General features: G+C 50.1%; 1 protein-coding gene across 22 annotated transcripts in view; it reads left to right on the top strand.

Annotated features, from left to right (window-relative positions):
• Positions 1-21,164, top strand: part of PDE4DIP (phosphodiesterase 4D interacting protein) — a 207,029-nt gene extending 185,865 nt beyond the window's left edge. For 5 of the 22 annotated variants that reach the window (XM_045896829.2, XM_045896830.2, XM_045896828.2 and 2 more), the window contains 15 exons: positions 1,031-1,216; positions 4,439-4,690; positions 5,697-5,828; positions 6,527-6,646; positions 8,310-8,499; positions 9,586-9,710; positions 12,920-13,144; positions 14,373-14,489; positions 15,059-15,285; positions 16,425-16,568; positions 17,664-17,802; positions 18,101-18,147; positions 18,424-18,450; positions 19,393-19,444; positions 20,112-21,164. In XM_045896829.2, the coding sequence (XP_045752785.1) occupies positions 1,031-1,216; positions 4,439-4,690; positions 5,697-5,828; positions 6,527-6,646; positions 8,310-8,499; positions 9,586-9,710; positions 12,920-13,144; positions 14,373-14,489; positions 15,059-15,285; positions 16,425-16,568; positions 17,664-17,802; positions 18,101-18,147; positions 18,424-18,450; positions 19,393-19,444; positions 20,112-20,257 (2,129 nt within the window). In that variant the 3' untranslated portion in view covers positions 20,258-21,164. Of the gene's footprint in view, positions 1-1,030; positions 1,217-4,438; positions 4,691-5,696; positions 5,829-6,526; positions 6,647-8,309; positions 8,500-9,585; positions 9,711-12,919; positions 13,145-14,372; positions 14,490-15,058; positions 15,286-16,424; positions 16,569-17,663; positions 17,803-18,100; positions 18,148-18,423; positions 18,451-19,383; positions 19,445-20,111 lie in introns of those variants that run through there. The other 17 variants (XM_045896834.2, XM_045896833.1, XM_045896823.1 and 14 more) reach the window with 10 other exon arrangements.
• The last annotated feature ends 4,551 nt before the right edge of the window (positions 21,165-25,715 follow it).

The following is a 25,715-nucleotide window of genomic DNA, read 5'->3' as shown; positions in this document are numbered from 1 at the left end:
TAGACATATCTGTAAATGCTCTGGGGTCAAACAGAGCAGAAGGCCAGAGGTTTTAAAATCAGAACGCCTCCCTGAAGGATGCCTGGCCTATGTTGCTTGGCAACGTGGGGGTCCTTGCAGCGCTGTTCTGAGAGCGTGTCAGCATCCCGGGGCGAGGGATGTGATTAGAATGTATTCATTGTCTTCCACGGGAGGCATTCTCCGCAGCTCAGTCTTGGTTTCTGCTCCCTCCATAGGCTACCTGCCATATAACTGTTTTTAGGAAAGAGGAGACAGAATCAAACATCAGAACATCCCAGGGTCCCTAAAGACCTGTCCGTAGATGGGCTGCATCATGGTCATCTGTGAAGATTTATTTTAAATGCAAATTTCCAAGCCCTCCTCCCAAAGTTTATGACTTAGTAGATGAGGGCCTGAAGAATCTGCATGTATTAAGAATTTTTCCTCCGTGATCTGAATGCCCAGACAGGCGTGCGAGGTACTGTGTCTGAGTCACTTCAGCAAGACCTTTATTTTTCATTTGGTGAATGAACCCATGGATTTGCAATTCTAAGGTTTGTTTCCATGAGACTCTTGAATTATATGCGTGAGGAATGCGCATTTCCCCACAGTCCTAGCCCGCTTCTGCCCTCCTCAGGGTGAGCCCTCATGCTCTCAGAGGGGTTCTAGGTGTGGGGAGTCTTGTCAGAGGGCCAAGGACCGACTCATGCCCAGGGGGGCTCGGGAGCATTGAGGCACAGCAGTCCTGACCTATCCGTGCCTGGGTAGCTGCCTGGGGTACAGGTATGCCACCTGGCCTTAGAATATGTATGCCGGCTGTCCCTGGCCAGGGAGAAGGCGGGGGGGTCGGCTAACGTTGGGTAACAATGCTTGCCCTTCTGCTTGTCAGCCAGCACCACGCTGAATGGTAGCCACCCCCCAGGGAGACATTTGGACAAGAAATAGTTTCATCTTCTCCATTTTTTCCCCATTCGTTTCTCTCACTTTCTTTCTAATGACGTGTCTCCTTTCTTCCCAACTCTGTTTCTAGGCCTTCATTTTCCCTCCATACCCACGCTGGTTAGCCTTCCCCAGGCACCACTGCCCTCAGCTCCACCCAGCTTCCTGCCTTTCAGCCCTGCTGGCCCGCCCCTCCTTGGCTGCTGTGAGACACCCATGGTCTCCTTGGCAGAGGCTCAGCAGGAGCTGCAGATGCTGCAGAAACAGTTGGGAGAAAGTGAGCACTTCCTGCTGCACGTGTGTGCTTGGGCATGGCAGCCCCACCCCGTGCTGCTCTGCATGGCTTCAGCTTGGTGGCAGAGTTTTAAAAACGACATGGGGTGTGCACCCCGCCAGGGGATGCTTGACAGATGGCCCTGCTTGCTTTTTTTGGAAATACATTTACTGTTGTCTTTCTGGCGTGTGTGTGTCTCATCGGTTCCTCAGGCCCTAGACCTGCTCCTTTCCCGCTGCTGACAGTGTGGGGCGCCACCAAGTATGCTGAAGGCCTGACACGCCGGTGACGTGTCTGTGGGCAAGGCGGGGCACAGGCGAGAGCTTCTGGGCCTTGCCTGTGTGAGACGAAGTGGCCACTTTCCCGGGAATCCTTTCCATCCCTGTGATATTCTCCTGCTGTGAAAAACGCTCTTAATCAAGTTCAGATCCTGACCTCATCAGGTTGAGGATTCAGGTGACTAAGCCTCTCTTCCTATGGCGCAAGGTTCACTTTTACCCCTGGACAGGTGACACGGGGGTGGCTAGAACCAGAAGTACAGGCTGTGCTACCTGATCGTAATTTCTGTCCTCTGACTCCCAGAGATCACTGATCGTATCAGTTACAGACTATGTACGGTCATCTTTTTGGAATATATGTCTGAGCTCATAAATGATGAGCTCATAAATGATGTCTCATCATAAAAACTGTGTGTGTGATCAATTATAGCTTAGAAAAAAATAAAACCCTCACATGAGGAATTTGCTCTCTAGTAATGCTTAAAAAAAAAAACAAACCTAGAAATCAGTTTGATGTTACCTTAAAACCACATTCTGTGCCTTTGAAAAAAAAAAAACAACAAACTACTCAGGTGAGCCAAAGATTGATGGTAAGGGTCACCGGGCACAATATCCAGTGACCTAGGACTACAGCCGAGAGTTCATATACCTGAAACCCCCGTTGTCATTTACCCCAGCTTATTTCTTTTGTCAACCCTGAGAATGAATACACTGTCTAGTCTACTCTGTCCTAGTATGATTCCCAGAACCAATTAGATGAGACCCTTTTTAGGAGAGTTTGTACATCTTCCATTTTTGCAGGCAGTGAAGTCTAGAAGACTGCCTCCTGCGTATCACAGCTTTATGCAGGTGTAGCAGTCTAGGCTTACCCAGCAAGATGAACCTGGTCTCACCTGAGCCTCACGCCACTTGCGTGATAGGTAGAGCCTTGAGCAGGGAACTAAGTCTCAGGGAAGTAGAGCTACTTGTTGAAGGTTACTAGTAAGAGGGAGAGATGGGCTTGAATCCGGGTCTTCTGCTCCCAGCTCTGTGTTTCCATGATACTTTTTCTGTCTAGGATGGTTTTGTTACCATCCTGCTCTGAGCTAAGCTCAACAAATTCTGGAAGCCCCTTGTAACAATCTTTTCTCTTTCTCTTTAGAGATCAGTAGAAGGTTCTGATGTCTCTGACCTAGAACTTATTATTTTAGCAATTCTGGAACCAACAGTTGATGGATAACAAATTTGTCCCATATCAAAATGGCAAGAGTGTGCTCTATCTTACTTTTCCTTTACCTTTCCATATTTGTAATGCCTTTGTCCAAAAGGAAAGACAGAAGGAGATATCTGTGCATGAAAAAGGGTCTGTTGATATGGGTTGAAGTCCTATCTAGTCTGAGCCACTGACCAGAGTGTGGATGGTCCCAGCTTTGGTGAGCAAGATTATAGCCCTGTCTTGTCCATCCATCCTGAAGCACAGTCCTCTCTGAGGAACTACAGCTTACCAGTGTTCCTTGTTTGCTTTGAACCAAGCTTACACGTGGACAGTGGTGCATGGCGGCTTCTCAGGTAACCGTGGGGCAAAGATCTCCTTGTGCTAGAGTCTGTCTGGTGTCTTTGCATGGTTCAGGGCATGTGCTTTCTGCTGTGTGGCCAGGGCAAAACTGGAACATGAGAATACTGATCACTGTTACTGATAGACTTGGAACCTTCTACGACTTTGGTTAAAAAGTAAGCTGTCGACAGCTCCTGATTTCCCCCTTTGCCTTGTGTTGGGCTGGGGAGAAAGGGGGTGTGAAAGAGGTAGGAAATAACATCTTTACTGAATCCCAACTAAAATTTAGATGCTTGGGGGCACGTGGGTAGCCCAGTTGGTTAAGCATCCGATTCTTGATCTCAGCTCAGGTCTTGATCTCAGGGTGGTGAGTTCAAGCCCCACCTTGGGCTCCACGCTGGGCATGGAGCTTACTTAAAAAAAAAATTCAGATGATGACATTTTTCATCACTCTCTTTAACTTCCAGTGATCCTAATGAACATCTAGTATTTTGCACATTGGAGAAGGAGAGACCCATGACAGTACTTCTCAAACTTTGCTGCCTATTTGAATCACCTGGGATGATTTTAAAACATTCAATGCCCAAGCTATACCCCCAGTTAAGGCAAAATCTCTCAGAGGTCCAGGCATCAGTATATATTTGTTTACATTTTCCAAGGTGACTCTAGTATATAGCCAAATTTGAGAACCAGTTACAAATGGAGATAAAAATTGGCAAGTGCCAATTGCATTATCCCCTCAGAGGAGTTTGGCTTGGTTGGAGGGAATGATGACCTCTTCCTCTTTGCTTAGGTCGAGCTACCTGTTTATTCTGCTGCCCATGCTGATAATCCCTGAAAGAAAGCAGTCTTCTGAATATGAATATCCTAAACTACAGCCCTGCCCACCTCTCTCTCCCAGTCTCTCCCACAGGCTGAACTCCCACAGCAGAGATGATTTGGCTCAGGGGAAGGCCCATGATTTCCTAAGATCTATGAACGGGTCAGCCTAAGTTAAATGAAAGGTTCTACATCCCTCCATGGATGCTAGCACTGAGCACATCTGTGAATAGGAATGTGCTATATCCCCTGAAATTGGGACTGAGTTCTCTTTCTGGAACTTTCCTGGACTCTGTCAGGAGGAATTATAGTAGAAGGCAGGAGTGGAGCCACTGGACTTTTCCTTTGTATACACTGGTGACTTTCAGATACTTTATCCATCCTCTGCCTCTTGGTGTCTCATGCCAGCAAATACATGGGGTGAAAGTTACAGCCTGTAGGTTATGGTCTTCATCTAACTGGTATTCTGCAATGGACTGGGATCTCCGACATGGCACATGTCCCCTTTAGTGTCCATTCTTAACAATCCCACACTTGTTTGCTGGTCCTTCCCTTCCAATCTTCTCTTCCTCACTCTGGTTTCTTTCTGCCCAGGTGTCAGCACCGTCCATCCTGCTTCCCCAGCTGCATTGCCAAGCAACCATTTAGAAGCCAGTTCTTCCCACTATCTCAACGCCACGCAGCCCCACTCTCCTCTGAGGGGCAGCACAGAACTGGGCAGAATCCTGGAGCCTGGCTACCTGGGCAGCGGCAGCCAGTGGGATGTGATGAGGCCTCAGAAAGGGAGTGTATCAGGCGACCTGTCCTCAGGATCCTCTGTGTGTCAGCTTAACTCCAAACCCACAGGTAAAACACAAAGTCGGGCAGGTCAGCCTGTGAAATGAAATCTCATTTAGAGTCTACCCCTCTCCTACCTGGGCAGGGGCATTTTTCATTTCTCTAGTCCCCGGCTCACACAGTGGGGGTAAAATGAAAGGGTCCTATCCATGCTGGACCTTTCTAAGTGTCCCCCTTTGGCCTCCCTGCCCAGGGCCTCAGTGCTGTTCAGGGGACTGGGAAAGTCAGGGAGCCAATCATGCTCTCACGTTCATGTCATTAACCACATAGGAGAAGTTTATATCCGTGGACTTTCACCTTATGCCTCCTCTCTGAGGCTGGAGGAAGGGCTTGATGCCTAGTTAAAGAATGTTCAATCAAGCAAGAATCAGTAAGAGGAACGGTATCAGGGTAGAGTGAGGTCTTCCCTAACACACTCAGGAGAGAAAGTCACACTCAGGTCACCACACTTTTCCAGATACTTCAGTTATTTTTCTAAACCATGTGGAACTCCCTCACACTCACCAGTTATACTGGTCACTGCATATTTTTATTTAAAACTCCCTCACACTTTGGGGTGCCTGGGTGGCTCAATCGGTTAAGCATCTGCCTTCGGCTCAGGTCATGATCTCAGGGTCCTGGGATTAAGTCCCCCATCGGGCTCCCTGCTCAGCGGGGAGCCTGCTTCTCCCTCTTCCTTTGCCCCTCCCACCCCCCCTCCCCCGCTCATGTTCTCTGTCTCTCAAATAAATAAATAAATAAATTTTAAAACTCCCTCACACTTACTGTGTGTAGGAGGAGGCCCGGGGACATGCTTCGCGCCAGGCTGTCCTGGGTTTGAGAGCCAGTTTACTCTTTAAGCAAAGTCACTGTGTTCCTGAGTGCCCACGTGAGAGAATGCAGTTGGTGGAAGGATGGGGATGTTCAGGGATCCTGCTGAGGAGCCACTGGCCGAGCCGCATCCCCACCTGGGCCCCACTGGTGACCAGGATTCCCCATCTCCCTCCTCCTTCCTGTCCTGGCGGGATGGCTGCAGGGGCTGACCTGCTAGAAGAACATCTTGGTGAGATCCGGAACCTGCGCCAGCGCCTGGAGGAGTCTATCTGCATCAATGACCGCCTCCGGGAGCAGCTTGAACACCGGCTCAGCGGCGCAGCCCGTGGGAACGGTAGGAGAGGCCCAGAGCCGCCCACTTCTGTCACGACTGGCGAACTTCTGAAGGGAGGGCCCTTAGGCTGAGCGGCATGCTTTTCAAAGCACCTGCTAGGCTTTCCTCTACTTGCTCCTTCCACACAGCCCGGCAAGGCGGGTGGGGCAGGTCCTCTAATCCTCACTTTGTAGATAGACTGGAGCTAAGAGAGAACTTTCCTCCTGGCAGAACTAACAAGGTGTGTCTGCAGAGTGTCTGACTTCTCACCCCATCCTTAATCCGCTCATATATGTGCCTGCTGACCTCTCCGGGCCTTGTCGTGGGATCGGCAGGTGGTAGAGCCAGGTCAGCAGGCACCCTCCCCCAGCCACTCGCCGAGGTGGCCTTTCTCCCGACACTCTCCTCTCAGGCTGCTGTCACTTGGAGGCCGCTCCCCCTACATGCCCTTGTCCTGCCCGCAGCACATACGCTGCTATTGCGGGGCAAGAGCCCCCGGAACCGCTGTAGCTGGGGCACGTGGTGGGGCCCGCACAGAACCCACGGGCAGGGGGCCCACAGAAACCAGGCACTTGGCCCACCATGCTTGGGGGCCAGGCCTCGAGTACCCAGGCACTCCTGCTGGGTTGGAACAGTATTTCTGGAGGTACAGAACGGGTGGCTTCTTGAAAGCCTGTCACCCAAATGTGTAACGTGTCTGCTTGCACTTCCTGGGACAGGATCTACCTCTAATTTCTACAGTCCCAGCCTGGAACCCACACCTCAGCTCTACAACGAGAACAGAGTCCTTAAGGAAGAAAACCGGAGCCTTCAGGCTCAGCTGAGTCATGTTTCCAGAGGTGGGTGGTAAAAGCCACACACTATGCTCATTCCGGGTCCCTTTCCTCCTGGCCACACCAATCACCCCTTGAAGCCAAGAAAGAAGGTGGACATAACAGCCAACCAGATCTGCCCACCCAAAGTCCCATGGCTGTGCTCAGTCTAGAAGGGGCTACTTCCTGAGAGGTCCCAACCATGGACCCTCATGCTCCAAGGCTCTAGGGACAAAGATAGCTCTAGGAAATCCACCACCTCTGTGCAACCCATAGACATTCAGATATTCAGTCATTAGTTATGAAACTGGATACCAGTTAGGTGCCTGTTCTACCTGTCCAGACTTTACCGCAGCCTCATGTGTCTCCCCCAGTACTGAGTTGCCATCCCCGTCTCCCACTATCGCCCCTCACTTACCCACTCTGGGCTCCTCTCTGCTCAGGAATCCTCAGGACTCTGTGTCTGGAGGCACCAGCCAAATGTCTTCCAGAGCATTCCCAACACTATTTGATGGGCATCCAAGGGGGGAGGGGGCATCATTTCCTCTGGGACCTGGGAGCAGCTGACCTTAGTGTCAGTTGACTTGATCGAATCAATATATGATCAATAACAAATTATATTTATCTGCAAATATTTGTTTAGTAACCATAAAAGACTAATAGTTTCCTACAGGATTAAGCCCAGAATGAAAGAATGCTTGTGGAACTGGAAGAGAGACATCAAGTGATATTTCTAAATTTGCCTCTCCAGAGCAGGAAGATGTGAGGGGAAAGGTCACTGACGGGGAAGTAACGAGAGGTCACAGATAAGAGGGAAGGCACAGCTGCTAACCCCCCATTGTTGCATGCCGGGACAGGCTAGCACAGACCTCACAGGGGAGAAGACACTAAGATGTGAATAAGTGCAGTCGGCCAGGCCCGGGGCCTTCCCCCGGACAACTGACAGCACCTGCAGCCTGATTCTGAGAGTCCCTGTCCATAGTCCCTGAGAAACCATGCAGATCACTGAGATGCCACAAGCCCAGAAAAGAACAGATGTCCCCATTTTCAAATTGATGAATATAATATATTCTAAAACCGTAGACAAGAAATCTTGATGTTGGTCTTTGGCAAAATTCAAGAACGGATTATCACACAGAGGGTGTGTGAACTTAGAAAATAGTGAGCATTAGAAACCACAGCGTTTTGGGCGCCTGGGTGGCTCATTGGTTAAGCACCTGCCTTTGGCTCAGGTCATGGTCCCGGGGTCCTGGGATCGAGCCCCCGTGTCAGGTTCCCTGCTCAGCGGGGAGTCTGCTTCTCCCTCTCCCTCTGCCTCCTCCCCACTGCTCCTGCTCTGGCTCTCAAATAAATAAATAAAATCTTAGAAAGGAAGGGAGGAAGGGAGGAAGGAAGAAGGGAAGAAAGAAAGAAGGAAAGAGAGAAAGACCACAGCATTTTCTCTAAAAGCAGGGTAGACCTTGTAGACCTATGAAATCAGAAGATCAAGGGCATTGCAAAGATGGAGGCTCCACATTCCCTAGGGCATGTGGATGTGGTGAGCTGACACCCTCTGCCTCCCCAAGCAGCTGCAGAATTAGCTGGCCTTCCTGTTGCCTTAGTTCTGTGTGTCAGGATCCATGAGCTTGGACTCCTCTTCCTGCCAACCTCTGGCGCCACAGTATAAATCCTCCTGTGTTCTGCTCACCAGAGTGCTCCCAGGAGACGGAATGCCTGAGGGAGGCTCTGCTGTCCTCTCGAGCCCGGCTCCAAGAGTTGGAGATGGAGCTGGAGCACCAAAAGGGGGAACGGCAGCAGCTTCTGGAAGACTTGAAGGAGAAGCAGCAGGAGATCTTGCATTTCCAAGAGGAACGCCTGTCCCTCCAGGAGAAAGACTCCAGGTAAGGGGGAGCCCAAGAAGAAGGAAGGTGGCCCTGTTTTCAGATTTAGAAGAAGGGATATTGGCAAGTCAGGTATTGGTGCCTTTTGGGACCCTCAGTTTCCCCTCTGCTATTCCTGATTTATGGATGACTTTGAGCAGAAGGAAGGACTTCGCAGGGAATGCCTTTTTCACTCCAAAGTTGGGAGAATAAAACCCTATTTTAGAAGGCTGCAGCAGGGCGCCTGGGTGGCTCAGTTGGTTGAGCGACTGCCTTCGGCTCAGGTCATGATCCTGGAGTCCCGGGATTGAGTCCCGCATCGGGCTCCCTGCTCGGCGGGGAGTCTGCTTCTCCCTCTGACCCTCCTCCCTCTCATGCTCTCTGTCTCTCATTCTCTCTCTTGCAAATAAATAAAATCTTAAAAAAAAAAAAAAAAGTAAAAAAAAAAAAAAGAAGGCTGCAGCATATCAGGGGCACCTGGGTGGCTCAGTTGGTTAAGTGTCTGGCTCTTGATTTTGGCTCAGATCATGATCTCTGAGTCCTGAGAACAAGCCCTGTGTTGGGCTTGGCGCTCAGCTTGGAGTCTGCTTGGGCTTTTTTCCCTCTTTCTCTCCCTCCTCCTCTGCCCCTCCTACCACTTGCACGCACACGCTCTCTGTCTCTCTCAAATCAATCAATCAATCAATCTTAAAAAAAAAAAAAGGTTTTCAGCATATCAGATCCTGGAGAAAAAATGTTCTCATTCTTCCAGTTAGTTTAAGGATATTAGTCTCACCGTAATGTAGGAAGTATCCTCACCAGCCGTCATGCGCATCCCCGGCATAAACCCTGTAACTGCCAGTCACCGTGAAAAGAACACTAGGGGCAGTAAGAATACGGAGCTGTGTGTCTGCTCCCAGCTAACGTAGCTAATGGCATGACTTTAAGCAAAGTTACTTCACCTCTCAGAGCTTGTTTCTACATCTGTAAAATAAAAGGAACGGTTCATGGCCCCTGGGTTGACATCTCGGGCTAAAACACCGTGATGCAAAGGCAGGCTGACAGCAGGTTGCCTGGAGCGGCCGAGGGGCGCTGGCCGCTCAGAGGGCCCTTACTTCCCCCCTGCAGGCTGCAGCATAAGCTGGCCCTCCTGCAGCAACAGTGTGAAGATAAACAGCAGCTCTTCCAGTCCCTCCAGTCGGAGCTACAGATCTACGAGGCGTTTTATGGCAATTCCAAGAAGGGGCTGAAAGGTATGTGTCTCCTGTCCCCCCTCCCCATGAGCTCCCTGCCCTTGCTTAGGATCCCGGTGAGGTCTTTACCCTGGGAGTTGTAGAGCTCTGGAAAGAGTTCTGCCTCGGAAACTCCCAGCCAGGTCTGGGGCTGCCAGTGAGAACAGAGGGGTTCTCCCATGCACAAAGCCCAGGGGTTGGTGACATGAGCAAGATCCAGCTGAGACATCCTTAAACGTAGGCCACAAGAGTCCATCCAACTCTGCCTACCTAGATGGCCAGAGAAAAGTTGATCAAAGTCCAGCTTATACAGTGATTTTTTTTTTTTAATTCAAAGAACTGTCCTGATGGCACCATCATGTGAGAAGGTCTTGAATACTGTGACTAATACAGATTGACCACCCATGCGGCCAGTACAGTGGGCAGCCTGCTCCCACCCCGACCCGTTCCCCAGGGAGAAAATGAAAAGATGCAAAACATTTACAGAAGTACCTCTATTAGGGTCTAAATGTCAAGCCTGGATTTAAATTTTAAACCATTTTTATTGAGAACTTTTGCCACCTGCTAAAATACTGATCTAATGTTGGAGGAGAATCTTCTTCTATTTCCCCATTGTTGTACAAATGGGAGAGGGTATTCTAAACATCAAGTTAATAACTCCAACCAGGCTAGAACAGAGGACTGATGTCAATATGATGAAATTTAGAAAAGATAAAAAAAGAAAAACCAAAAAACCTTGAGTTTGATTAAAAATATCAGTGGTAGAGGTACAGGATGGGGAGGCCTGGCTCTCTAGCCATTCGTGAGCTTGAGGATGGGGAGTTAGTTAGAAACCCACTGGGACAAGGAACTTGTAGGCAAAGGTTGCTACAAAAGCCAATTCAACCTGAGACCACAGTAGGGTAAGAGTGGTGTCCATATGAAGAGACCATGTCAGAAATATTGTTAGATTGTGGGGCACCATCTTGTAAAAGGGACATTGGCAAACCAGGGAACATAGTGAAGATGGGTCACCATGCCAGGAGACCAGGAATCTCGAGCTGTCAGAGAAACAAACCAATTTTAGGCCTGGAAAAGATCACAAGGTGATGAGAACTGGCTTTAAATATTTGAAGAACTATCAGGTGAAAAAGAGCTGATGTGTTTGGTGTCCCTTTAGAGGGCTGAACAAGAGTCAAAGGATGAAGGGCAGTGGAATTTGGACTTACATAATTTATGCCTTCCTTACCCCTAGAGCCTTCTAGTTTGTGAAGGAATAAGCTTCCCATCCAAGCCCCCTTTAAATAGAAAGGGATGACTTGGGCGCCTGGGTGGCTCAGATGGTTAAGCATCTGCCTTCGGCTCAGGTCACGATCCCGGGGTCCTGGGATCGAGTCCCGCATCAGGCTCCCTGCAGGCGGGGAGCCTGCTTCTCCCTCTGCCTCTGCCTCTCTCTCTCTGACTCTCATGAATAAATAAATAAAAAAACATTTAAAAAAAAAAAAGAAAGGGATGACTTGTCAAGGATCCCATAGAAATAGCTCTTGCTTTGGATGGGATGTTGGCTCTCTAAGCCTTTCAATTCTAATTTTTTTATTATTTTATGTTTAAAAATTCCTTAGGCAATATGGAATTTTCAATATTCAGCCAAATTTGCATTTTCATAAAACCTGATTGGATTTCCTAATTTGCTGATGAGAAGGTGAACCAGAACTCGAAGTAGTATCAGGCACACCGAAGGCTGAGAGAATAGCTTATGTGCGCTCATGGGAGCGTCGGGTCCAACCTGCCTGTGGGAGAGCTTTGTATCAGGGAGTGTGAGAAGTCAGGTCAGTTGATGAGACAGCTACCGGTATATAGAGGACCTAGGAAGTACAATGAAAGTTTACATTCTACATAGCAGGCCATGGAACATGAGTATGTTTTTCCAAGCAAAATAGGTACTTGATGGGAACAGAACTCTCAGACGGTAGGACTGGTGGGACACGCTGGAGTCAGGAGACATTGGAATCAGGGAAACCCACTGAATGGGGGCGATTATAGGGCATTTATGTGAGGAGAGTCTGATATAAGGTGGTATTGGGAAGATAAAGAGGAATGGATAGATGGACAACATTTTTTAAAAATAAGCAAAACTTTGTGAGAATTTGGATGTAGAGAAAGAAAGATAGGAAGGAGCTTCATGGAGCTTTGGGGTTAGTATCTAGAAACCACTTCATCCTGACTACATCTTCTTTCATGCCTTTCTCCCTTCTTATAGGCGTTTTAGGAGTCATTTCAAAGCTACTACCACTAAAGCCCCATAGTTTCTTATCCTTAATTCTATAATCCTGTGAGAACCATGAATTCTGTGATATCTCTTTCATATACTCATTTGGTCACAAAACCTATCTGAACTGACCGAAAGGGTATTCACAGTCTTTACTTCCCCACCCAGTGATAATGTTCACCCAGCTCATCACAGAAATATAAATGTATTTGACTAAAGGCCTGTGGCTCAGATGCAACCCTGTGCACGCGCTACATGGTAGATGGTATATGGATCCCATTGCCTTCCTACACACCAAAACAAATCCAACTTTTTGAAATATATTTGGCTTCAAGGTTTCAGATAAGATATGTGGTCTTGTAAAATATTGCTTAGCTTTCTTCATCCCTGGTATGAAGAAACAGACTGTGTGTGGCAAATGGAGGTAAAAAACAAAACAAAACATGGTGAAGTAAAACAGTTCAGTGAGTGTGACCCCCGGCCTCTAGTGGAGACCCCCATTCCTACATGCTGCCAAAGGCCTGGTGCCTCCTCTCCTCTCCCTGGCGGCCTCCTCCTCCTCTCTGCGATGACTCCTGAGCATGGAGGCATCAACTCTCCTTCTCCCTCATCCCCTGCCCTTCTCTAGCGCAGTACTGACCCCCTATCTTGGAAGACCCCACTCCCTGGCCTGTAGGACTAGGGTTCCCGTGGAAGGGGAGTAATAATAGGCCTTGACCCCACCTGCTCATCCAAGGCTCTCCAGATGCAGGTGGGTCATGGGAGCCTCAGGGAAATTCCCGTGTGCAGTATATCTCACTCAGTGCGTGCCAGGCCCCACACGGGCAAAGGGGCAGCTCCATCCCAGATGTGTTGCCTGGGACCCTGAGAGGACAGCGGGGTCCCGAGCCAAAAGGAATGTCCCAGAGGAGTGTTCTGACGAATGCTTGGAAAAGCTTGGCTCCCAGCCACCAGACCAGACCCCTCCTCTCTCTTCTTTCAGCTTCCACCTGGGATGCTGGGCACCAGGTCCCTTCGAGCAGTGACTTGAGCCAGCTGGTGGCAGAGATCCGAGCTTTGCGAGGGCAGCTGGAGCGAAGCATCCAGGTGAACAGCTGTCTGGGACAGCAGCTGGAGCAGCAGTTGGACAGCGAGGGGGGCAAAGCCAGCCTCAGCCCCTCCTCCGCCAACCAGGAGGACCCTGGAAACAAGCAACTGCTCTTCCAAGGTGGGAAGGACAAGGGGACCGGGACGGCCGTAGCCAGGGGGCGGGGGCCAGGACGTCGGTGGTGGAAGGGACCGGCTTCCCTCTTCCACACTGCTTAGGGTCAGGGTGAAATCGGAGGCGTTTCAGTGTCCAGCCTCAGGCGAGGGGGCGGGATTGAGGGTCACAGCTCGCTAGGGCTCCAGACTCTGAGTTTGCACGTGCAGGTTGCTTGCCTTGGGCAAGGTGTTTGAAGTCAGGTACTTAAGCCTCACTTTCCTCATCTTCAAGATGAGGATAATAATCATGTATATGTTGTATGGCCATTTGGAGCATTAAGTGGAATAATTTACAAGTGCCTGACACGATAAGGATTGCTCCACAGTTAACAGCTGTGTATGTTAGTATCTCTTTCTTGTATTTGTGGAGTGCTTTAAAATTTACCACGCGTTTTCAAACAATTTTTCAAAGTCTTTCATCCGAGAGGTAAGGGAGGGTTTACTCTCAGTATTTCAGTGTGGGAAGACTTTGGCATTGAGATGTTAACCCACACACCAAGGTTGGCAGCAGCTAAGACCCGACCCAGGATTCGAACCAGATGTTTTGGTTTCCAGCCCCCGTCCTTCCTCCTCACTATGCTCTGTCTTGGTGTAGCTGGCCTTCCAGATCCCCATTCCCTGATGGGAGGGGAACTCGGCTGAGTGGAAACCGTTCCTGTCCAGGAGGCTGTCATCCCCTCTCCTGCTTGCCTGCTCTCTCCCTCTTGTCAAAGTCCTTCAGCCAGCCCCCTTTGCCTAGCTTCAATCTGAATGTTAATACTGCCCCCCCATCTTGACACACTCAGATCAACTTCCTCTTCTTTCTCTTCTTCTTTTTTTTTTTTTTTTTTAAGATTTTATTTATTTATTTGACAGAGAGAGACAAAGCGAGAGAGGGAACACAAGCAGGGGGAGTGAGAGAGAGAGAGAAGCAGGCTTCCCGCTGAGCAGGGAGTCCCGATACAGGACCCCGAGATCATGACCTAAGCGGAAGGCAGATGCTTAACAACTGAATCACCTGGGCACCCCTTTTCTCTTCTTTTATTAAGTCACCAACTCCTCTCACCTCCAGGTCCCTATTTTCGATTGTATTTCAACAGAAGCCATTTCTGCTTGGGATTATCTAAAGCTGAGCTTTCAAACACCTTCCTGCCTGCTTTTCCTGGGGCATGTTAATCCTTAGCTTTTTGTCTGTTTTTGTCTTTACGCCCTAGACTCCATTACTTCCCCTCCAGTACGAGATGTTGGCATGAACTCTCCAGCGCTCGTGTTCCCTAGCCCTTCTCCCGCTGCTCCTGGCTCAGAGACCGCCATCTTCAATAAGACAAATGGTAAATATGGCAACTGAAGGATTCAGGGACTGACGATGTAAAATTACCAATGCAAGTAACTTTTGGTTACTAATGGGCATGTTATCTGATTGTAGAGATTTTTCTCCCCAGGTCCCAAGGTCTTCAGCCCTACTCATTCCACCTTCTGTGGCCACCTTTCTTGCCATTATTCTTCCTCCTGTGGTTTTTTTCCTATTGCTCTGTTGTACTTCATTGTACAGTGCTCTCTCCCTCCTTGAAAGTGCTCTCTGTGTCCAGCTTAATTTGTCTGTGTCCTCTTCACCAGAAATTAAAAACCTTCTGTTAAAATCATATTTGTCCTGGATATTTCATTTGTCAATAAGGATAAAATTTGCCTCCTGGCCATTTTATCATTATGAGATGATGTAAGAAAGATTATAAAAACATAGAACCCAGAAATCTATGGACTTCATACCTCGCTTGTACTTTCCCAGAGTGCCTTTCCTGTTCCTAGCCTCTTTCACTATTTGATGTCTATTTTAGAATGGACTGGACTGAGGATATGCTTATCACTGTGGATTCTATGTTGTTCTGGTTTTGTTTTTCAGAGCTGGATTTGGATGCTTCTGCAGTCATGAAGAATCCTCCCAAGCTGGAGGGCGAAGCTACTGATGGTTCTTTTGCCAATAAACATGGCCGCCATGTCATTGGCCACATTGATGACTACAGTGCCCTACGACAGCAGATAGGGGAGGGCAGACTGCTGGTCAAAAAGATAGCAGCTCTTGTGAGATCAGCCTGCACCTTCCCGGGCCTTGAAACTCAGGGCACAGAGGTAATCACATTGTAGATCTTAGGTGCTCCTTTTCCTTGTGCCCTTTCTCCTTCTGATCTTAGCTCCTTCTCCCACTGCACATCTCCCACAGCTGAGGCTACATCTTCTGCTTACGCCCAGCCAGGCCTTTCTTCTCCATCTCCTATTTTCACTATAAACTCTGCTCTGACTGATTTTTCCTCTCAGAAACACAGAAGAGCTGAGGAGCATTGTCATCCTCATCTGTAGAACATTTGCTGAGTATTGGCTTATGTGTGGTGCTCTACTGAGCACCCTTTGTTCGCTTATTATCTAGTCCAGTCACCCTGGCATCTGTGGGCAGAGTAAAACCACTTAATCAGGTGGCTGGAAATTCAAGATCTGCATCCAAATGGGCCACATGTTGTAGAAGGGGTGAGAGGCCTGGCAGCCGTGGGATTTCTCTGTGCAGACTGAGCAGGGGAGGGAAACAGGCAGTGTGCCTTCTCAGAGTACTTCCCTGTTCAGAGAACAGGTGCCGGCTGCTGGGCTGTCTGAGCCACTGGAGACTCATGGACATGCAGGGACAGCCCTGTCCTCAGGAGCCCCCAACCCAGAGAGAAGGCCAAACATCCAAGTAAATAAGGACAACAGGGGGCCTGGGCTCAGTATCAGAAGCCATCCTCTGAGTTGGGAGGGCACGAACACAGAGGGGTCATTGTGCCAGGCAAGGAAAGTCACAGGCTCCTAGAGGAACCACTAGGGGGATACACAGGCTTTCTGGGTGATGGAGGGTTGCATTCCAGGTAAAGGGAATGGCCTTTCAGTCCTTGGAGCTACAAATAGTTCAGCCCACCTGAAGCAAAAGGTATGATTTAGAGATGTGCACAGGGGTGCCAGGGCAAAAATCAGGGACCTTAGACCCGAGAGCACGGAGCAGGACTAGGAGCTTACAGAGAGTATGGTGGAAGCCGGAATCTAGTGATTCTTGCAAGTCGGAGGTCACTGCTAAGGTGGAGATTCTGGGCTTCCAGGTTAAAAAAGGGTTTCACAGGGTCAAGCAGGCCTGCGCCCGTGCCTCCCTCACGAAGGAAACCTGAGCCCTGTGCTGGGGGGGGCGGGCGGGAGAGAGCGATCTGTCAGCCTTGGTGGTGCCCAGGGCTATATCCCCTCTCCCCCAGGTGCCAGGCAGAGAAGGCATCCATGAACTTGGAAGCAGCGCCCAGGCCCTGCAGCACATGCTGGAGGAGTCGGCCTCCCTCCTCACCATGTTCTGGCGAGCGGCCTTGCCCAGCTCCCCCGGCCCTGTCCTGTCCGGCAGCACGGTGAGTGGTGGCCTCCTTCACCGCTTTTGCCCCAAATGCCATTCTGCCTCCTTAGTTCCGCAAGTCCTAAAGGTCAGGAGCTGGACAGCTGAGTTTGCACTGAGGGGCCTTAGGGGCGCGTCCCCGGGGAAGACCTGTCATCCGTGGTGGTGGCTGGCAGTGCAGCTCTGATGTCATCCCTTGTCCACCCCCCACCCCCCAGCAAAGAGGGAAGGACAGGATAGGAGAGGGCAGACGCATGACCCCCCAGCAAAGGGGGAAGGACAGGATAGGTAGAGGGCAGACGCATGAGAACCCTGGTGACCAGGAATGTTGAAGTTCTTATACTTTTGGAACTTAGCTGAGCTGAAAAATTTAGGGACCTGTGAAAATGTCGACAGCTCCTTTCCCCATGCCACCCCCACAGAATGAGATGACCAGCCTCCTTGAGCCACCCACTGCGCCATTCCAATATACAGCGCCCCTCCACATCTCTGGGCCAGGCCTGGGACAGTCAGCCTCCCCACCCGCCAGGTGCCCTCAGCCTTGAGGCCTGGACTCTGGGTAGTGGGAGCCTGGACAGGAAGGTTTCTCAATTTATCCCCCCACCGCCCTCCCCAGGATTCTAAGGCCAGATTAAAGTCACGGACACCTTATGGGCCCAAACAATGCCAGTTCCGAGGGAGAGGGTGTTTGGCCATCTTGAAGTTGGTCCAAAGATTTACAGAATCGCAGACTGTCTCCCCAGGCATAACATTCCCAACCAGCAAGGCTCCTCCGAGATGCCAGGCACTAGAACTGGTGTTAGCGCTAAATGTGTGCTCTTCTACCACCGCTGGGGGTCCTGGGGCTGTCCTGGGGTCAGTTCTCCTCAAAAACGGGGGTGGAGGCCCGTGTCCATTGGCATGGGGGCTCCCAGGTTCTCAGTGTTCCGACCTAATGGCCTCATTCTAAGCGGGCCTCAGCTGGAGGGTTTTAGAGGCTTTCATGGAGGGACTCCAGTCCAGAAATAGTTGAGAAGATTGTGGAATCCCACTTTTGATTTTCAGGAGCCACAAAGCATGGGGTGCTTTAGGCCTTCTGACCATTGACAGAAAGCCTGGTTCCCTTCCCCAGGGACAGTCCATGAAAAGGGAACTTCTGGAACTGAGAACCAAACTGTCCAAACAGGAGAGTCTCCTTCAGAGCACAGTGGAGCGTCTGAAGACCGCCAACCAGCAGAAGGAGAGCATGGAACAGTTCATCTTCAGCCAGTGTGGGTGCCCCTGAGCCAGGGGATGGGAGAGGAAATTGGGGGTGGGGGGACTTCCAGACTCCCCACTTGTGCTGCAGATGGACCGTGACCAGAGAGACTGGGCGGAGGGGGGGGGTGCAGACCGAGGTAATGTCCCCAAACCTCCTGTGCCATGAGTAATTGTGGATGCAGAGGGAGGGGCACTGGGGGCAGCAGGAGACCCTGAGCTGGGCGACCAGAAAGACCCCTTTTAGAACACACCAGGCAAGTATGGGCCCAGCTGGTCACTTCTGCCTGTTGCGCTGTTTTGTTGTTTCAGTGACCAGGACACATGATGTTTTGAAGAAGGCAAGGACTAACTTGGAGGTAAGGAGACTATTGCACCTGCCAGAGCCACAGAACCCAGGCCCAACCCATCCCAAATCAATCCCCACCTACCTTCAGAGTCTGCAATGATCCCGGACCCGCTCTGACCTTCCCGGAGAGGATTTCCGGTCCACTCCTAGGACTCAGGTCCTCACTAAGTGTCCTTGTAGCTTCGCTCCCCATCACCTTTCCCACCCCAGTCAGTCCCCTGCCATCTCCTGTCCTTGTCACATTGTCACCCTCTTCTCTTCTCACCCCGCTTCTTCCCTCCTTTAGGCCAAGTCAGGAGTCCCAGGAAAGCAAGTGAGTTGATTCCCAAGATCAGAGGACATGGAGAGTCCGCCTCTGAATTAGCTTCCAGGAAAGCGCTCTGGGGCCAGCTCTAGTGTTCCCTGTAGCACCTCTCACTTCATGAAAAAATAAACCCCAGATGCGATCGAGTCCGTTGATTCCACTGCACCCTCTATCGGCAGGGAACAGCCATTCAGTTTTGATCTTTCTTTTTCCAAAGAAAACCACTAGGTCTTCTCGACCTAAACGAGAATTTGATAATAAATAAAAATGACACTTGAAGGGAAACATTTTGTGTGTGCAGGAGCTACTTTGTACATTCACTTCAAATACGAAGCCATTCCCTGGCAAGTAAGCTGACTGTGGCCAATGGCTTGTAAATCAGAAACTAAACCTCGAGGTAAGGCACCTGGGTGGCTCAGGCAGTTGAGCATCGGACTTGATCTTGGCTCAGGTCTTATCTCATGGCTTTGGCTTCAAGCCCTGTGTTGGGCTCCATGGTAGGCATGGAGATTACTTAAAAAAGAAGAAAGAAAGAAACTAGGGGCGCCTGGGTGGCTCAGTTGTTAAGCATCTGCCTTTGGCTCAGGTCATGATCCCAGAGTCCTGGGATAGAGCCCCGCATCGGGCTCCCTGCTCGGCGGGAAGCCTGCTTCTTTCTCCCTCTCCCACTCCCCCTGCTTGTGTTCCCTCTCTCGCTGTCTCTGTCTCTGTCAAATAAATAAATAAAATCTTTAAAAAAAAAAAAGAAAGAAAGAAACTAAACCCTTCACTTGGACTTTAAAGCTCTGCCGTAAGCTATTGAGCCGATTCCTAGGAATGTTCCTTAGGGAACCTGAGAGAATGTTGATCCCACAGTATGAAAATGACTTCATGACTTCACCCTCCTTTTTTGGGGGGCGAATTCCCTTTTGTTGTTCTCTGATGATTCCTTTCTTTCCTGAGCCTGTTTAGAAGAACACATACAAGATGGCCTCTGTAAAGCCTTATTCCTGCCCCAGCAAAGGTAACCCAATAGTCCCACACACCCACTGGCTTCCCCTTGTTCGGAAGTTTCCTCTGCACTTCCCAGAGACCAATGGAAAGGGCCCAAGGCCTGGGTTCTAATCCCAGGCTTGTCACTAACTGACCCTGTGGCTGGCTCCTCAGTGTCGGTGAGCCCGCCGCCCCTCATCTGTAAGAGGTGGCACTAGACGTTGGGCGGGGGGCGTTTCTGAGCTCCCTGCTGATGGGGCCCCTCCCTCTCCTCATTAAGTAAGTGGGACATGAACTTAACAGGGGACTTCGCTGCACAACATCCTCTCCTTCCTACCACAGGCTGTTTCTACATGGGCATGTTTCATACTAAGCACATCGGTTCCCGGGAGGTCACAAAAGCCATCATTTTGCTCCAAGTGAACTGGGGAGCGAACTGGCCTGTGAGGAGGGAGTGTGGGATCTGGGCACCTGGTGTGCAGTGGCTCTGAGCAGGGCCATCACCTGCCCGAGGTGGTGGGGAACTTTCCCTCTCACCTGGTGGCACCTCGGGACCGCGCCCCTTCCCCCGGGCGCATCCTTCTGTCAGGCTCTCTCTGAGCTCCCGGCTCTGCCACCACCCAGTGCTCACTGCGGCTCAGGGAGCCACCAGCAGGCCCTGATCCTGGACTCTCACTTTGTTCTGTTTCTGTCTCCAGGTGAAGTCCCTAAGGGCTCTGCCGTGCACCCCAGTCGTGTGACCCTTGCCTTCCAGGAGCCACGCAAGAAGAGGAGCCGCCAGAGGTCTTGCCAACAGCCGGAAGGATGGGCCTGCCCCCCTTCGGTGCAGATCCCAATCTGCTGAGGAGACCTGGACCCCACTCCTCCGCACCTGCTGGAGGGTCCAGGAGGAGTCAGCGGCCGGCCCGGTGGAGGAGGGCGGAGGGCAGACAGCCTCTCCTATGGCTAAGGGACGCCATCCGCCAGGGGCTGCTCAGCCCCGCACTGAGCAAACACGCTCGGTCTGGAGAGGGGCTCATGACACTGCTTCTTAGCGCCGCACTGACCTGGGGACTGGCAACAGCCACTTCTCGCTCCAGCGCCCGTCCTCAGATGGTCGGCTCGGGGGACACAGGGCCCTGCTGCCTACAGATGTGACACCTGGTTCCCACACGGGAGCCCCTCGGCCCGTTCCACAGCCCACGAGTGACAGCGGTGCCCTGAGGGCCAGTGGGGCTCCCAGATCCACGCTTCCCCGGGGCCAACTCAGCCGGGCCGCCGTCAGGCTGCGCGTCAGTCTACACTGCGGCTCCTGAGTGCTTTGAATGCACATGGCCAAAGCACTGGCTTCCCACGCACCATCTCCTGCTTAGCCTAGCACCTCCTAGTTCCCTTCTTTTAGGATCTCCAAAGTGTGGCCACCTCGCTCTGAATATGCTGTCCCCTTTCATCACCCCAACTCCTCTCTGGGGAACTGGGACTCGTGGCCAGGCCAAGCCCAGTGAAAGTCGTGTGTAAGACAAACCAGTGATCATTTTGAAGTGGCACCTGAGAAGCCCCCAGTTGTGGGAAAGCCTAGTCTGTGTCCTGACAGTGCTTTAGAAGGCGTGCATGTGTGTATAAATGTACCATAGATATTTATATATGTTGCTATAGCGATATGTTGAGGGCAACATAACTGGTGGACAGGGTCTGGTAGAGGAAATGAAACACGGTCTTTTGGGTGGCTACAAAAGGAAAATGTGTATAAAGAAATAAAACGTTTTTCCTCACCTGCTCTGTTTCTGATTTCGGCACCAGTCTCTAGGCTGAGCGTGTAAGAGTAGGAAAGGCACACTGTCCCTAAGAAGATCATAGTCTAAGGCTTGGAGTCTAAGTTTAAGGGAAGAAGTTTTGCCTTCTTCATCATTTTGTAAAAATCCCCAATCTAAAAATAGAAGAGAGTGGTTCTTAGATTTGGAGAGCCTTAGAATCAGCTGTGGAGATCACAGAAGCCACTTCCTTGGTCCCAATCCCAAGAGATTTCGTTGGTGTGGGGCCCCAGAATGTGCATTTCTTACATAAATACCCCAGGTGATTCTGATGCGGGTGGGCTGTAGACCACAGCTGAAAACTGTTGTTCTCTAACATTGACCCAAAAGTATAAATAGTTTTCTTTAAAGTTTTTATTTATTTATCTGACAGAGAGAGAGCACAAGCAGGGGGGAGCGGCATGCAGAGGGAGAAGGAGAAGCAGACCTCTTGCTGAGCAGGGAGCCCGATGTGGGGCTCAATCCCAGGACCCCGGGACCATCACCTGAGCCGAAGGCAGAAACTTAATGACTGAGCCACTCAGGCGCCCCCAGTTGTTTTACTTTCACTGATAACCTTCAGTTGAAAAGTGTATAAGTCCTTCCATAAATGTTGGCATAGAGATCTGCAAATATTCCTTGGGAAGAGTCCTTAGTTATGTCCTTTTGCTTTCCAAGAATTACTATAAAACTACCACTCCACAATTATTTCCTAGACAGAGTTAAAACCACGGACAGTAACAACAAACAAAACCCTCAAATACGATCCTCACAACCATCACCACCACCACCAGTAACAAAGAGACCCAAGAAAAGACTCCCACCCAAGGTAGGGCTGTCCCCTACTTTTACAGTCGATGGAGTGACCGCCCATCTGCTCTCACGCTCTGTTGTTCAAGTGTTTCCACGAAGGCCTTCGGCCGTCGACAGAGAGGAACTCGCTGGCCCAATCAGCCGAATGGATGAAAGTCAGCTGGGCGCCCGGGTGGCTCAGTCGGTTAAGCATCTGCCTTTGGCTCAGAAATGATCCTGCCTTTGGCTCAGAAATGATCCCAGGGTCCTGCTCAGCGGGGAGCCTGCTTCTCCCTCTCTCTCTGTCTGCCTCCCTCTCTCTCTGTCAAATAAATAAATAAAATCTTAAAAAAAAAAAAAAAAGAAAGACAAACCAAGTGCAAGACCATGTTGCCCTGTGGTGATTCCAGCATCCCAGCAATTTGTCCTCCATCCCTGTGCCACCAGGGCTGGTGTGCACTGATGGGATAGTCAGTAATCAGGGGAGAACTCAGATACTGCTGCTACAAAATTCATTTTCGGTATAACATTGAGGAAAGCAAAAGCATATGGTGTCATATAAACCTCACTCTGCTCAGGATCCAGTCTCTTTTGGGGAAAAGCCCTAAAGCCCATTCTTTATTTCACCCTTTGTGAAGGTTGAAAAGTAGCTCTGTGCCTTAAGAGAACTCATTGCAACAAAAATGTACCTTTGATGGGAGGATTGTCCAATATTCACCTTTTTGTAAGTCATGTCCTACCCCTCCCCGTGAGAGTAACAGAGCCCACTCTTAAAAATTAAAAATCTTTCTGTGTGACCACCAATTCCCATAAGAACCTTGCTGAGCCCCTGCAGGGAACAGACTGTGAATCCCAGGGAAAAGAATGGAAAGAGAAAAGATGGCAGGTGATGAGAACCAAGGCAAAAGAAATGTCGGTAAAAGTAAATTTCCTTACAACCTGCAGCCCATGGATACATACCTGAGACAGGTGGAGCAGGACATTCCTCCAGGAACTCACAACCGTCTTAATGGTAATGTTTCGTCAGAGGCAAAAAGCACCTTAGCTAGAAAATAGCCAGACCTCCAGGTTCCTGGAAGTCTCCGTTAACACCTAAAAATCCTTTGGAAACTTCTTTATCTCTACCCTCTACCCCCAATGTAAAGTATATCATCAGTCAGTCATCACAATCCCAGGGCAGCTTTTCCTGCCCAGGGGTCCTGTCCCTGAACTTTAATAAAACCACCTGTTTGTACCGAAGACGCCTCAAGAATTCTTCCTTGGCCGTTCGCTCCGGGCCCACATCCCATCAGCAGGTACCTACACGTAACACGTAAACACGAATAAAACCAGCCCTTGACTTGTCGACCTAAGACAGACAACCTGCAGAATTTGTACAGAATTTATCGTATCCCCCAGATCTCATTACTGCTGAGGTGAATGAGCTAGACGATTACATCGGTTTGCTATTCCTGTGGTACCAAGTCGCCTAAACATAGCACCTTAAAAGAACACACATGTTTTATCTTAAAGTTCTGAGGGTGCAAAGTCCCAACACGGCTCTCACTGGACTAAAATCCAATGTCCACAGGGCCACCTTCCCTCTGGAGGCTCTAGGAGAGGGTGGAAGTAAGTCAAGGGAAACCTCACTAAAATGCAGTCCTGAGGCTTCAGCAAGGGAGCTCCTCCGCCCTCCTTACCTCCTAGGGCATCGCAGCCCCCAGGGGAAGAGACTGATCTGACCTTACAGGGACTTGACATGCACATGGATAGGCCTCTACTATCCCGGCCAGAGTAAGAAACGCTAACCTTGTCCCCCAGGGAGTCGCCAGCACACTTCCAACCCACAGTTCACCCCGATGGACTTTTATAACAGCCTTCCCAACTGACCCTTTCTCTCCAAAAAGAAGAGCTTACCTCCCCTTTATTCTCGGGACTGGCCTATGGTTTTGCCACAGCTGTTTGTCTGAAATCGCCTTTCCCTTTTATTCCCCACGAATCCCGTTTTTGCTGGTAAAATAACTGGCAGTTTCTATTTTTTCGGTTAAGCAGTGAGTCTCTCTGCCTGTTCCAGCTCCTAGAGGCCCCTCCTCCATGCTCAGCCCCAGCCCCAGCCCCCGCAGGCAGAGTCCCCCTCACACAGCCTCCTTCTGACCTCCTTCTCTGCCTCTTTGGGTTTTAAGACCCCCTTGTCATTGCAGGGGGCCGCCTAGAGAATCCAGGATCATCTGTCCATCTCAAGGTCCTTAACATAGCACCTCGGCAGGGTCCCTTTTGCTGCGGGACAGAACATGGGCACAGGTGACTTGTGATGGGGTTTTGGAATACAGGTGAGTTTTGGTGGGGTGAGGTCCAGAGCCAACGATGAAGAAAGAATTCTTGAGATGTCTCTGGGGCAAAATGGTGGTTTTATTAAGGCACGGGGACAGGACCTGTGGGCAGAAAGAGCTGCTGCCCCAGGGTTGTGAGTGGTAGCTCATTATATGCTTGGGAGTTGGGGGTAGGGGAAAAGGTTCTCAAAAGAACTTCAGGGGAGCCTGGGTGGCTCAGTCCGTCCAGCGTCTGCCTTCAGCTCTGGTCATGATCTTGGGGTCCTGGGATCGAGCTCCTCATCAGGCACCCTGCTCAACGGGAAGTCAGCTTCTCCCTCTCCCTCAGCCCCTCCCTCTGCTCATGCTCTCTCTCTCTCAAATAAAAAAATAAAATCTTAAAAAAAAAAAAAGAACTTTCAAATGCTAGAGAGGACTCACAGGAAAAGGGGAGGCCTAGCCATTGTCACGTTAAGGTTGTCTTTCCCTCTAGCAAGGCATTAACATTAAGACAGTTGGGAGCTTCCTGGAGGAATGTCACAACTATCCCACCCAGGACTGGGGGGTGGGGATTCAGGGTGTCAGCTTGTGCTTTATCCTCAGCTAGCCTTCTGCTCCCTCATCATTTCACCGCTGAACAATTGTAACCCTTAAATCTTTAAGGTTGTTGAAGGTCTCATCTTCTGTAACTTCTTCCTGCTGAATAGGGGCATAGAGATGTCCTTACCTATGGGTCAATACTGGTCAGTTGGGGAGCATAAAGGGGAGTTACGAAAGGGGGGGCAGCTGAATCCAATGCGGACGACATATGTGAACCTCCTTGAGTAGGAAGGATCATCTGTCAGCAGGAAGTTACGTCAATGAAGGAGTCTTGGCACCGGGCAGGGAGACTCCGGAAATGACAACTAATATTATAACGAGAAAAAGAAGTCTGAATCAAAGACCCAAGTTTAAAGCAATCACTAAAGGAAAGAGAGATCATTTAAAGTGTCAATTTGAGTACTCATGTCAGTTAGAAACCGAGAAATATTTCTGCGGTCATCGGGAACGTATGCACAGCGTTCTGCTTCTATGACAGCACAAGTTCTACCTTGTGCAGCAGCTAAAACATCTAATGCCATTCTATGTTGAAAAACTGCGTCATGCATTTGTGTTACCTCAGTATTTAATAGAGAAATGCTACTTTGAGTGTCATTTAGGGCTTTGACCGGGTACTTATTAGGAGCTTCCATGTGCCAAACAACATCCTCCAGTCTCAGAGAGGGAACAGAGATGGATGTCAGTTGGTCATACCAATGAGACATAGAACATGTCCACCATTGTTTTAAATTTGGAAGGTTGGCTGGGTTGGTAATGGTTTTAAGAATGCGTCTGTGTATCCAGGCAAAACCCAGAGAACGGTGGGCTATCCAGCCTGGGGGAAGCTAGGGACACAAGTGAGAGCCACAGAGAA

This window comes from Mirounga angustirostris, unplaced genomic scaffold (genome assembly GCF_029215605.1).
Source record: "Mirounga angustirostris isolate CCGP_5_RB_7025 unplaced genomic scaffold, mMirAng1.0.hap1 SCAF_4, whole genome shotgun sequence".
NCBI lineage: Eukaryota > Metazoa > Chordata > Mammalia > Carnivora > Phocidae > Mirounga > Mirounga angustirostris.
This window is presented reverse-complemented; position numbering and strand designations above follow the sequence as displayed.